A 13,476-nucleotide genomic window follows, 5' to 3' on the forward strand; every position below is an offset into this window, starting at 1 on the left:
AATCTGGGCTATTAAATTTTCCAAGTACTCTGAGGTATATAGTCAAGAAGATTATATTCTATCTTACATAATAATTGTGTTACTGTCAAAGAGACCTTAAATTTTTTTTTTTAATAATTTAAGAATAAGCTTGTCAAAAGTTAGCCTCAGTTGGATCCCCTTTTATCTTCTTTCTGCAAAACAGGGTGTTTTACATACCCAAACAAGAAATGTGTCTTAGGTTCAGCATCCAGCTTCTGCTCCCCCATTAAACTATGTGTTCTTGAACTTGGGCAGATCCACTTTGGCTATTAGACATGCATTCTGTGGTCCAAACACCAGTCCTCACATCGATGCCTTGTTTGGGATTTGTGCCCCACACCAATGCTGTCAGCTGAACCTCCTAACCCTGTTTCCCTTCTAAGTTCCTTGGAGACACTGTGGGCAATATCATATGTCTCATTGTCCAAACCCCTAGCCTTTGTTCTTTACTTCCCATACTCCCCTCAACTTGCAGTCAATCACCACATCCTGTTGATCCCCCTAAATATGCCTGAGAGCCATCCCCTTCTCTTCCCTGTCCCACCTCCCCAGGACCTGATTCAGGCCAGTTTTCTCATGCCTTGCTTTCTCTAGAAGCCTCCTTAACCAGTCTCTTGCCCTCTCATGTCTTGTTTGTACTCTGCAGCCCAAATGATTTTTCTAAAACTAATCTTGATCATGTTACTGCCTAATCTGAGATTTTTTTGGGGGGGTGGGGTAAGGTGGGGGTAGCTACCTATAAAAGTTAAACTCTTGACCTGGCCCTTATTTTGTTTCTTAGTTCCCTCTGCTTTCCACCATATCAGCCTCTTGACACAGGCAGGACTGCCCATGCTAGCCATGAATGGACTGCTACACTAAGAACACCCTTCTGCTTTCCCCCATTCTTAGCTAATTCTACCCTGTTGTCCAGAAGCCAGAGAACTCTTCCTTGACCCCTCACCCCCCTATACCTCAGAATCAGAGAGATGCTTCTCCTTTGAGTCCCGTACACCCTAGATATACTCCTATGGTAACTGATCTTTGATTATAAAGGGCAGGCCAAGCAGCTTATTTCTCTTTGAATCATCTGCTATATCTGCTGAATAAATAAATGAGAATATATGACTACTTATAGTGCTTTTTTATATATAAAATTGAATCCTCATTGTAATGTTGTAAACTTTGGCTAATTTTGGCTATTTTTTTGGAAAAGCAACTACTAGAGAATTTTTTTTAAAAATCTGGATTTGGCATCAGAAGTCTGAGTCACTGTTAGCTGTGACCTTTGCTAAGTCTATCAGCCTCTCTGAGTCTGAATTCCTTGTCAATGAACAGAAGATAATATATTACAGGGTTTGGCTGAGAACCAAAGGAGAAGTGACTGGGGTGGGGGAGGCACTTGGTGAATTACAATGACTGTGCAGGTGTTATTTGCCTTATTCTGATTCTTTCCATAATCTGCAGTCCCCTTGTTATAGCCAGGTTTAACACTGGCTCAGGTAGATGGAGTGTGAGTGCTTTCCTGTGGTACAGGTCAGGGGTGGGTATTTGCCAGGTCTCTGCTCAGTTAGATGGAGACATACCAATGGCAAGGATGGATGTAGCAAATGGTTCCCCATTAGCTTTCCCTTTAGAAATACATTCCTACCTTCTCATACATTATTGGTGACACTAAACCAGATATAGTGGGAAAGCAATTTGATTACATGTGTTAAGATCCTTAACAACATTCATCTTTTAATCCAATGATTCCATCTCTAAGATTTACTCTGAGGGAATGATTTTTGAAAGTGAAGATGGGAACACTTAAGATGTGTAAAAATGTTTCTTACAGTTGTGTTTGTTATAGCTAATGATTGAAAATAACTTGACCTGTGTAAATCAGTGAGGGATGGTTATGGCATGTCCTTCAGGGGGTTTTCTGTAAGATAGAAACATGGTTTTGAAAAAACGCCCAGGTGGAAAAAGCAGTCTTAAAAATTCAATGTACAGTTTAATTAAAACTATGTAAATCAAACAAATATAAAAAACAAAAAGTGATCAGTAGGAAAATACACTCTGTTTTGGAAGGGATTAGCCAAGCCTCGCTAGACTTAGGACCCCATGAATGAGGACCACTGTCTTCTGTGCCAAGCAATCTTTATTTGGCATTGGATAGAGGCCAGACCTTCATCCCGTCTATCTTCTAAAACCTGGAAGAAAGCATTCAGAGGAATATTAATCAGAAGTAGAAATCAGCTTAGGGTTTGGAGAGAAGAAGTTCTAAAATACCAGGGAAGAAAGGTCTTAATATACTCGAAAAAATAGTAATCACGACAATTTTGTAAGGCATTTTTGAGTGTGGGAAGGGCTTTATATACATTGTTTCATTTAAATTAGCTCTTCTTCTACATAGCTTTCTATACTAATTTCTGTAAAAATCACTACAGATCTAAAAAGCTCAGAACACAGTTACTTAGGTTCTATTTCTTTACTGGCCTTGTTTCCAGGGATTTTCCCACTGCCACTGTCCAGAATTCACTTTGAACCCAGTGGAAATTATCTGGATGAAAATAGTTGGGCCCAGGAAACAAATCGACATTTCACTGTGGCTTCATTCACGGATGGACCTCAGAACACTTGGCAGACCTTTCCTTCCACGTGCCCATGGAGTCTTGTGTTGTAAGAGGCATAGTTCCCAGGAGAAGCTGCCCACTGTCACACAGCAAGTCAGTCATAGAATCCATGTAGAACTGATTCGCTTTATTTTTTCCTCTTGAGTCCACATCTAGCCCGAGTGTTAGTTCTCCCACGGGATTTCACGTTCCTCTTTTACTGCCTGTCTCAGCTCCAAAAAAGATCTGTTTCCTCTTCTTATTTTCCTATATGGTTGAGGTTCAAAACCTTAGTGCCTTTGTCAAATGCATTGTGTATTTTCTCCCTGCGACTTTTCTGTTAGAGTCCATACTTTGGGGAAAGAGAAACTGAGGAAGGAGGAAAACTGCTTAGAGCTTTTAAGCTTGGGTCTTGGTCATTTTTCTTGAAGACAGGCTGCCTGCTGTCCCTTGCCTGACTTGAAGTTTCATGTTCTCCGGATGAGAAATACTGTAAATCTTTACACAAAAATCCAAGGGCTGGGTGTTTGAGAGGAAGCATCGGTTCTTAATGGAGTTTTTTGAGGGAGTAGGAATTATTTTATGAAGGACAGTGCTGAATTCCTCTGGTTTCTGCTTCTCTTTCGAAGTTTATTTTATGTTTTGTTGTGGTTTTCAGATTTCTCATGGTTTGGATTTGGGAAAGTAAAATCAAGACAAGGTGTTGGTAAGTAGTTACTCCTTCTTTGGATAAGTAATGAGCTTGTGTTGAATTCAGATGAAACTGCTTAGCCCTCTTCATACTTGTTGACCCTTGATTCATTTTGTGTGTGTGTGTGTGTGTGTGTGTGTGTGTGTGTGTGTGTGTGTTCCGGGTTTTTGATTTGCTGAAGAAAGAGGCCTAGAATTTTCCCAGAAAAGGTATTACTGTTGCTAATTGAGTTCAGTTATGGTCCTGTACTTTTGAAGTTGACTTGTTTTTACCCTATGGGGACATGTCAACTGTCATCCAGTTCTAGGTTGTTGATGCATTTTTAAGAAGATTAAGGAAATAAAATACAACTGTACTACAGTTCAGTGCACAGCCAAGTTGGCTAAATATTCAAGTCTGGAAAAGCATGGGTCTTAGCTTTCTCTCATTGGCCACAATGCAATAAATTTCTGAATTGGTAAATCAGCTGTTTGTTTATGACCATTCCTCTTTCAAAACAAGACTAACATCCAGACACTATGATTTGTGCTTGATTGCATTCTATTCCTTGCAATTGAAAAGCAGGGTTTATAGCTACCGAGTGAGTGCAGATAATGTAGCTCATTTCTAGGATTGAAATCAGGTGTGATCTCCCAGGACCTCCAATTTGTTCAGTGTTTTCTGTGGGTACGGAAACAATGAACAGGGATTATTTAGAAGGCATGAAAAGACAGACTTTCTTTCATTTTGCATGTGTACTTCTAAGATAGCCATTGTGGTCATCTGTTGGTTAATATTTATTTTGGTTGCAAGGTTGGCTATAGGTAAAATTTCAAAGTAAGAGAGGAGTTATCAGCGTCCTGGAGCCTTTCAGTTCTGAGCCATCCACCCTTTATGTGTTCATCCATCCATATGTGGAACCTGTTTTATTTCCCTTTTTGAGCTTGACATCAATCAGTTTGACCCTTAACTAGCCCCGTGAATTACAAGGGAGAAGTTCTTAACCAGCAAAGGGAAAATGGAGATGTGGCAAAGTTGGAACCTTAAGCTCAGCCACCTCAGGATTTGTCAGTGACTCCCCAGGGCAGATTTCAGATACAAGGGGTCATAGTCAGTTTGAGATACCCAAGACTGTCCTGCTGGGCAATCTTGAAGGTGCCCTGGTTTATTGCTCGTGCTGTGTGTGTGTGCATGGTGGAGGCAGGAGGAGTTGGGTGATAAACTTTCCCACAACAGTGCTGTGTGATGGGGTCTTCCCTCCACTAAATAGCAAATCACTGCAACCACTAAAACATTGTTCAGGCCAGTTTGTCCTGCAGAGAGGTTCTGGTCCCTGGAAAGCTTCAGTCACAGGATTTGACCCTTTGAGGCCACAGAGAAAGAATCTTTCAGGATTGTTCTTCCAGCTACAGTTCATCAGAGGTGCTGCTGCTTTAAAATGATGGTTTTGTTATTATGCAGGTATGGTGAGGCCAACAGGTCAGGGGACTACTGCCATTGATTAACAGATCATTCACTATTCATAGTTCCCAAGAGAAGAGGGCATGCCACCGCACAGCAGGAGGGCCACAGCAGGGAAGCACCTGGGTCAATCAGGACTCAGAAGCAGTGAAGGGAAATCATGGACAAGAGCCTTTATTATGGTTTCCTTTGGAAGGACTGGGTGAGGCAGGGTTAGCAGCTTTAGGGCTGGATGACTTGAGGAACTTCAGTGAGTGCAAGGTATAGGAGCATTCCCTAGTTGTCTGATTCCTGGCTCTGGGGTAATCGGGCACGTCAATAATGGCATGGGGAATGAAAGATCGATAAGGAATGTGGTTGGAGTGTTGATTATGGATTAGTTCATTCATATATGAAAGGTACACTGGCTAACCCTGAACAGAGCAGTCCCTCCAGTGCCACCAAGGCCCAAGATGTAGTAGCATGAGAATATAGAAATAAGTGACATGCTTAACAAAGCTGCTCAAGAACAATAATCTCTCCCTTCACCTTGAAGGCGTTGTTGGTTCTGACAGATGACACTCTTTACCCAGATGACCTCCATTGATTCTTATCACAGAAAATAAGGTTTGTAAAGTTGTAGATACAGGGTGCATTACCCAGGAGCTCCAATATAAGAAAAACGCCTCTTTGAACTTGAGACATATTAAAAAAAATAAGCTAAAAGTGTTTCCAGGCGTAACTCATATTTTTCAGCGCCATAATTAGAACTCCCAACCCCAAACTCAGCAAGTTGCACATACCCAATAATTTAAAACTTCTTATTCATTTTATAAGACATTTTCTCAAGTCCTCATATGAATTTCTTATAACACTGTGATGTGCCCCTGACTCTTTTCTGTCAGTCTTTTCATCGTGTCTCCTCAAGCACGTGTGCAGACACGCAATGACACATCGTGTGACATGCACAGACAGGCTGCTGTCAAATTATGTAGACATTCATTGTCCCCGATGAGAGCTTTTCTTCCCCTGCCCAACTTTGCTGAGCTCCATTAGATCAAAATGTTCCTAGAAAAGTGGGCTAAATCCCTGCAACCTTGCCAGCCACATCAATCTTCCAGGATTTGGAGCATCAATACTGAAGAAAACAGCACTGGAATTAATATTCCAATTGATAAATCGTTGAGGTTTATATGTTGGTCAGATTTGTCAACCGTGACCTTCTGGCAAAGTGAAAATGCTTTTGAAAAATTATCTCTGGCGCTTTATATCATTCCTATGCTTTAAAATCTAGCCCCAGCCTCTACCCCTGCCCACAAAAGAGAGCCCATTTTCTTTAGGTCTGTGACCTCAGAGCCTGGGGTTTTAATCAGAGAGGAGAGGGGAAGGAAAGGATATCTTTTGGTGGCGGCAGAGAGGCAAAGAGCAAGTCTCTCAGTTGAACTCTTTAAATTAGAGCCCTGCTGTGTCCATGGCAAATGATTCAGAGCCTGGATTCCTGGAGGAATCTCAACATTGTCTTCTAGGTATCACTCTTCTCTGGGATGATGACATGCTGTGGGAATGTTGACAGTCCTACTTGGGCTGGAAGAATCAGAGGTGAAGGCAACTGGGATTAGTATGTTTCTAATTGTTGCAGGGGCTCCAGAAGCAAATATCGCTGGCCTTCTGACAGCATGTGGGCTATTTGAACATGACAATTCCTGTATTTATGAGGGTAAACATGCAGCCTGGGATCTGTTGAGAAATGTGTGGCCTTGACTGCTTAGCAAGTTCAGGCAGTAGCCTACTTGGGTAACCCCAACAGATGGGGCAGCTGCACTGAAAACAGAGGGAGGGAGACAGCAGGGGGAAGGTTTTATTGACAAGATACAGAAACCTTAGCACAACACATTTCTATTTTCCATCTTTGGGTTTAAGCTTTGGATGATCCAGGCCTGCCAGGAAGCAAATCATAAAACAGGGATGGTTAAGGATATTAGAAAGAACTTGTCTTTATTCTTGGCAGAATTTCCTCTCTTTGTTAATGCCAGTGAGCTCGGCACAAGACGAGCGCAACTGGGGAGATTGCCTTTGCTTTGAGTGTTCTGTGGCTTCTAAATTGGCTGTGTGAGGACTTGTTTGCAGAATTAAGCCAGGGTGTATCATTAAAGGCTTCTTAAATGCACATCCCCTTGAGAGCATACTTTAAAAAATTACCTATAATAGCAGTTGGCTGCCTCATGCACAGTTTGTTTAAGATTCAGCTAGCTGGAGAATGTCCCTTTGTTATCACTGCATACTGTGATAATCCCCGTATGAGGGGGGAAACAGATCATGAGTTGGGAGATGGATTACTATGATATTTCAGAGGGGGGTTAAAAAAGGTATGACACAATGGCTTTTGTTTTTAGAATTGAAATAGTTAAGTCTGCAGGAAGAGATAAAAATGGATGCGGGTGCTGAAACATGTGTCCTGGGGCTTGGGTGAATAATACACATTCTCTTGCTCAGGAAATAATGATTCAGACTTTCCTTTCCCTAATACACATTCGCCTTGGCTGTCTATTCAATTCTGCCTTGTCATGGCCTTCCCTTTGTCTTTCCTCATTATTCTTTCCTTCCTATTTGCCTCTTGGCTTATGCCAGTAGTCCTGGCCAGTAAGTGGTTGCTTTCTGTGGGACCCTGCACCCGTTCAGTACACTGCAAAAATACATGTCATAGACATATGTCTAGGGGGCTTTGTCTACTTTTCCTGTATGAATGTCTACCAGGAGCCACTGAGAGCTTAACTGTTTTGAAGCTTTCGTATAGACTTTATCGTTGTGAATCTACTTTTGCTTGCAACAGTATGAGTTTAGTGGTCAATGGGTAAATGGTTTAGACAAGACACACTAGGCCATGTTTATGACCATACACATTCTGAGATTCTGGAGTAAGAAAGTTGAAGTGTTATATGAAAAATGCTATGGTTATTGCTTTAGTATAAAGACACCCATGGAATGACTATAAATAAATAGTATTATGGCTAAAGGCTAAGTGGGTAAATTGCTTTGGGATTGAGCCATTAATTTGCAGGCAAAAGTGGTAAAGCTACAGACAGAATATATATAAAGAGGAACAGATAATTGGATAGTCCAATGTAATTCTAGTCTACCAGTTGTAAGGTCGTTTAGTAATACCTAATAGTAATTCATATTCATGAAGCACACTTAAATTTACAATACATTCTCATATCAGTAATCCCATAAAATAACAAGCAGACATCATTTTGCACATTTTATAAATGCAAGAGAATGCTAAGGTAAAAAGAAGGTAAGTGACTGCCCAAAGATTGGAGAAAGAAACTCAGATCTTCGAGCTCCTAGTACATCTTTTGGTACACTGTGAAACAGGATCTTAGATTGATGTTGGTAGTTTCAATGAGCTGTGTTCTAAAGATGTTCAGGGAAAAGAGAGGAAGACTGCATAGTAAATTATGGAAAAAGGAAGTACAGAAATTGAAACACTTACATGTTGCTGGCGGGAATATAAAATGGTGTCACCACTTTGGAAAACAGTTTGGCAGTTTTCCAAAAGTTAAACAGGGAGCTACCATATGATCCAGCAAGTCCACCCAAGAAAAATAAATAGCTATGTCTACACAAAATCTCACATGAATGCTCATAACAGCATTATTCATTATAGCTCAAAAGTTTAAACAGCCCAAATGTTCAATTGGTGAATAAATCAACAAAATGTTATATAGCCATACAATGAAACATTTCATAATAAAAAGGAATAAAATAATGGCACATGCTATAATGTGAATGAACCTTAGGACATTATGCTAAGTGAAAAAGTCTCTCACAAGAGATCACATATTATGATTTCATTCAGATGTAATTTTCAGAATAGATAAATTCATAGAGATAGGAAGTAAATTTATGGATGCTTAGGGCTGGGAGTAGGGATAATAGGGAATGACAGCTCTTTGAAATGATGAAAATGTCCTAAAATTAGGTTATAGTGATGGTTGTAAGACTCTGAATATACTAAAACCCACTGAATTATACATTTGAAATAGGTGAATTTTATGTAGGTGAATTACAAAGGCATTAAAAAATTACAGGGAAATGTGTATTCTTTCCAACTCCAGGCCCAGCTTCAGTTATCAGCAATGATGATGACTCTGCCAGCCCACTTCACCACATCTCCAATGGGAGTAATACACCATCATCTTCAGAAGGTGGCCCCGATGCCGTCATTATTGGAATGACAAAGATCCCTGTCATTGAAAATCCCCAGTACTTTGGCATCACCAACAGTCAGCTCAAGCCAGACACATGTAAGTACAACTCTTTATACTTATTGGCCCATTTGTAGCATAGCTGTATCTACAGGTATGTTTATGAGAGTTCTTGACAAGGTTGATTCAGGGGAGGAAGGCAGTGAAATATCTGAGCATTCTTGGGACTTTGGGACCATGGAGTAGATTCTTTAGTTTGTTGCTTATAGAATTATCAGGGTGTGTCTCCTGCTGGGCTTGGAACTGTGGTCAGTTACTGGCTTCTCCTGGGATCCATTTTCCAAAAATCATTTGTCAACATGAAGTTGAAATCAAGGCCTGCTTATCTTGAAAAAGATAGAGAAAGAATCCAGAAACCAGAAATATCATTAGAATGCACATATATCAGTTACAGAAAACAGGCATTTGGTGGGATTTAAATTTGGTTTATTGAAAATCATTAAAATGTACACTGTAGGTAGTCAGGAAGTGCTATGTTGTGCACAGGTGGTATTAATTCAGGTTGTTCTGTATTCTTTGTTTAGTCCTAGTTCTCAGCTTGACACTTGTGATAGCATGATAGCAAAGAACATGTTAAGTATGCTGATATATTTTTCAAAAACAAATTATTAGCCTCTATTGAAAGCTTGAAAAATTTTTAGAGACTCTTACTCTATTTTTTTGAGCCATTGCTCAAATATAAAAATGGAGCACAGTCTTAAGGAAAACAAAAATATAAAACTACAATGTACAAACAGGCCTTATGCCATTGAAACTCCAGGACTTCCCTTACATATGAAGAAGGAGCTATGAAGGAAGAACATTAGATAGCCCATATTCCAGGGGTTCTCTGGCACTAAATAATGGATACCTTCTGTGTATTTGCATATTTTCACTCCACCTTAAATGCTGTTGTCCTGAACTGCCTCAAAGGTAAGGTAGGACTATGGCAAGGTAATATTTGGGGACTTACTTTTCACTGAGATGCTTCATGGGATAAGAATTTTTAGTAATGAATATCATATTAGTTCACATGTGAGGAAGCACATATTATTTCCTCCTATTTATTCAAATTTACCCCAAGGTATGTTTAATAGTGGATTTTAGTTTAATTGTTAGGAAGAATAGAATTGTAAGTTTGTAGTATGTGAGACTGGACCCCACCAGAGATTTCAGTTGAATATGTAATATGACAGGATAAATAGAATAGCAGATGTGAAGAGTATTGAGCTTCTTGAAATAAAGTGTATTAATTGAAGTCAAGGTATTTTTAATTCTAACCTTGTCATTATGGTGTGAACAAGATATGTGGAGGGATTGCTTAAGAATGTTTCTTTTTTTTTTTTTTTTTTTTTGTAGAGATAAGCATCCTCCAAAGGTCCTTGAATTACCCTGTTTTGAATAAGGCAAAGCAGGATATTATGATGGTAGAATCTGTCATCATTTTGATTTTTCTCCCTAGGAACAGAGTTATTTAGCACTCCTGTCACCACCAGTATCAGGCTGTATAATGTACTTCAGTTAGCCTGAGGCTGTATTATAATTGAGGTTAACTAAAATCAACCTGTTCTCAAGTTTGCTCTCCTTTGTTGATGGAAGAAAAGTAAAGCTGAATAATCGAGGAGGTAGCATCAGCTCAACAAGTCCAATAAGAGAAAACAAATAAATGAGCAAGAAAGCAAGTAAACAAACTAATGAATGAGCTCCTATAGAAAAAAGTGAACTAGATGGATGTTAAATCTGTAGTTCTATCTAGAAGTGCCTTCTTCCATTAGCAATCCCACGTGAAAGTTTCTAAAGCTCATTTCCTTAACCTAGAGTACATGAAGATTTTTGTAACAGTTTTGAATTAGGCATTTTTATTATTTTGGAGGAGTCTTGGTTTTGTGGCTTAGCCACTCTACACCACCTGCACTTAGATGGAATTGCAAGAAAGTTGAGGAGACCAGCAGCCTCCCTCAACTTCTGTCCTCTACCTGAGGGATCCAGACCACTGATTCTTCATTTGAGGCTCCTTCCTTGGATGGTCTTGCTGCACACTTTACCCAGCCATTCCTACTTAGCTTAGTATTTTCAATCACTCAGTTTCTTTTAGGCTTCAAGTCATATACTCTTTCATGATTTGAAGAACATTTACAATCATATATCTTCCATGACTGCTTTTTCAAAGAATTGGGGATGAAGAAGCAATTTACTTCTCTTCTTACCTTCAGCCTTTCTCAAATGTTATTCTTTATCCCATGATTTTCCCTTTATCTTCAATATATGTGTTGCTTTTGGTTAAGAATATGACCACTCTTGTGCATGTGTTTCTGTAGTTTTATTTGTGTTAGACTGTAAGCTCCTAGAGAGCAGAAATTGTATCTGTTGAATTATTCCTTCATAGCATGAGATATGATGTACTTTTGATGTTGGCCATATGTTGACCAGATGTGGATATATATTACTGAAATATTAATTACTAACAGACTTGTAATATGTAAAGATGATCCATATCCTTTTTTTTAGGCTCTATTCCTATTAAACTTGCCTACCTAATAATTTATTTGTTAGATATCCTTTCAACAACATATTAGCCTGTTTAGAGATTTGGATAACAATTTAGCAGAAATAATCTTTTAACAAAAAAATCCAATCTTTGAACATCCTGATTATAGTCACTCAGAAATTAAAATATTTAAAAATGCATAGATCTTATATACAGAAGGATCTGTTGCTATAGGCCTATAAAATTTTTGGAGATTAGCTTTCAATTAAGTGATTCTCATTGAATATTTTTACAACTAACCTCTAAAGAACCTTTAGAGAGGGGTCTTTAAGAAGTTGGATAGGTTAAATCTGCAAAACAAATTTAAGATAATTTCAGAAAAAGTTTAGAACTTTTCCCACATGCTTAAAGCAAAATGTTACATGGACAGTACACCACCAACATCTGGACCTATTAGAAGCTTAGCCCACAAGACATCATATTTACTTCTCTTTTCTAAATCTACCTGCTACCCAAAGATGCTGGCTTTCAAATAGATGTTTGATCTTACAAAAAAGAATGGTCTCAGTCTTAATTTACTGAATTGTAAGAATCTAATATAATGAAGTTCAATTCATTAAATTTTTATTGACTACCCATAATGGGAACTACAGACTTGGTGATAATGATGGCATGCACGTTCCTTGCCTTCAGGGAGTCTTGTCAGGGAGGCCAATAGTTAAAGATATCATCCTATAATTATAATGCACTATAATAGGGTAGCTTAGAGCAAGGATCCTAAATCTCAATTACGTACAAGATTATGCAGGTCAATATGAGAAACAGGCCAGATCAGAGAGATGATATAGCATTGTGAAGACCATGCTGAAAAAGGGCCTGGTATTACCAGATATTCCAATTTTTCCAGCGAGAACAGGCATTTATTAAACTATTTTATGTGAGTTTTCCAAGATTGAAAACACTGGGTGGGAACAATAAATGACACCAGATTGAGTCAGATTACTTTATTTTTCAGACAATGCTCAGAAGTGGCTTTTAAAAAATTACTCAGCCTCCATACATATGTAATTTGGCTTTCAAAACAAACAAACAAACAAAAAAAAAAATTAAAAAAACCACAAGCAAAAACAGACGTCTTTAAATGATATGTAAGATCATTCAAGTGAAGGATGTTAATAAATTATATCCCCAGAATTAATTTTTTACTATCAGGAGCTATGTCAGGTTTTGATTTACCAAGACTGGAGATGGTTTGCAGGATTTTAGAGGATCTGAACAGGGCTGAATTGCTCCCGAGCGCTTTCCAATAGCAAGTCTGTCTACTTTATTGCAGGGCCCAGAGGTTCCCCCAAGACCGCCTGATAATAATTTGGTATTTGGAGGCTCCTGTGTCACTGCAGGAACTAAAGGAGGCTAAATCCATGCCTGATGGAGGAGAAGAGTTCTATGGTTATCTGCAAATTCTGGCCAGACAACATCTTGACGTCACTCCTTAGCTTCCATAACCTAGTCAAGCAAGAAGTTACCTTCCAAAGAGAAAGCAGTGTGCTCTAATGACTAAACCCTCAAAGTGTTATGGCACTTTAACTATAGACCCATCTCCTCGATCAATCAGGATGGCAAGATGGAGCTGAGGAGCTCAGCAACATCAAGTCTGGAATTGGTCTTTAATTCAACTAGTCTGTATAGACGTGTCTGAAAACCACACCATCTGACAGAACGGGGTAGTTTCCCAGTAGGATTTACAAACTCCGCTCAAGGGCAGCTGTGCTGCTATTCTCTCCTTGATGGCAGAGAACATTTTGCCAGGCAGGGTACAGAGGGAGCTCAGAAAAATAAAGAAAGGAAGAAATAAAAAACACTAACCAGCAAAACCCCCAAGTCATCAATCTTGGGTTCTCTTGAAGGATGGGAATGTGTTATAGCTTCCCCTGCAGGAAAAGCAAATGCCATAGACTTGTTGTCATTTCTAAAACTGTTTCTTTCCTAGAAAAGCCTTGTAAATTAGCTAGGGTCCTAGGCCTAGGGCCTAAA

General features: G+C 39.2%; 1 protein-coding gene across 4 annotated transcripts in view; it reads left to right on the forward strand.

Moving 5' to 3' along the window:
* NTRK2 (neurotrophic receptor tyrosine kinase 2) overlaps nt 1-13,476 on the forward strand; it is a 334,989-nt gene that overhangs the window by 178,413 nt on the left and 143,100 nt on the right. For 2 of the 4 annotated variants that reach the window (XM_090274230.1, XM_090274232.1), the window contains one exon: nt 8,826-9,014. In XM_090274230.1, the coding sequence (XP_090130356.1) occupies nt 8,826-9,014 (189 nt within the window). Of the gene's footprint in view, nt 1-3,255; nt 3,304-8,825; nt 9,015-12,775 lie in introns of all 4 variants that reach the window. The other 2 variants (XM_090274234.1, XM_090274233.1) reach the window with 2 other exon arrangements.

Source organism: Furipterus horrens, unplaced genomic scaffold (genome assembly GCF_987537825.1).
Source record: "Furipterus horrens unplaced genomic scaffold, mFurHor1.1.pri manual_scaffold_4, whole genome shotgun sequence".
In the NCBI taxonomy this organism is placed as follows: domain Eukaryota; kingdom Metazoa; phylum Chordata; class Mammalia; order Chiroptera; family Furipteridae; genus Furipterus; species Furipterus horrens.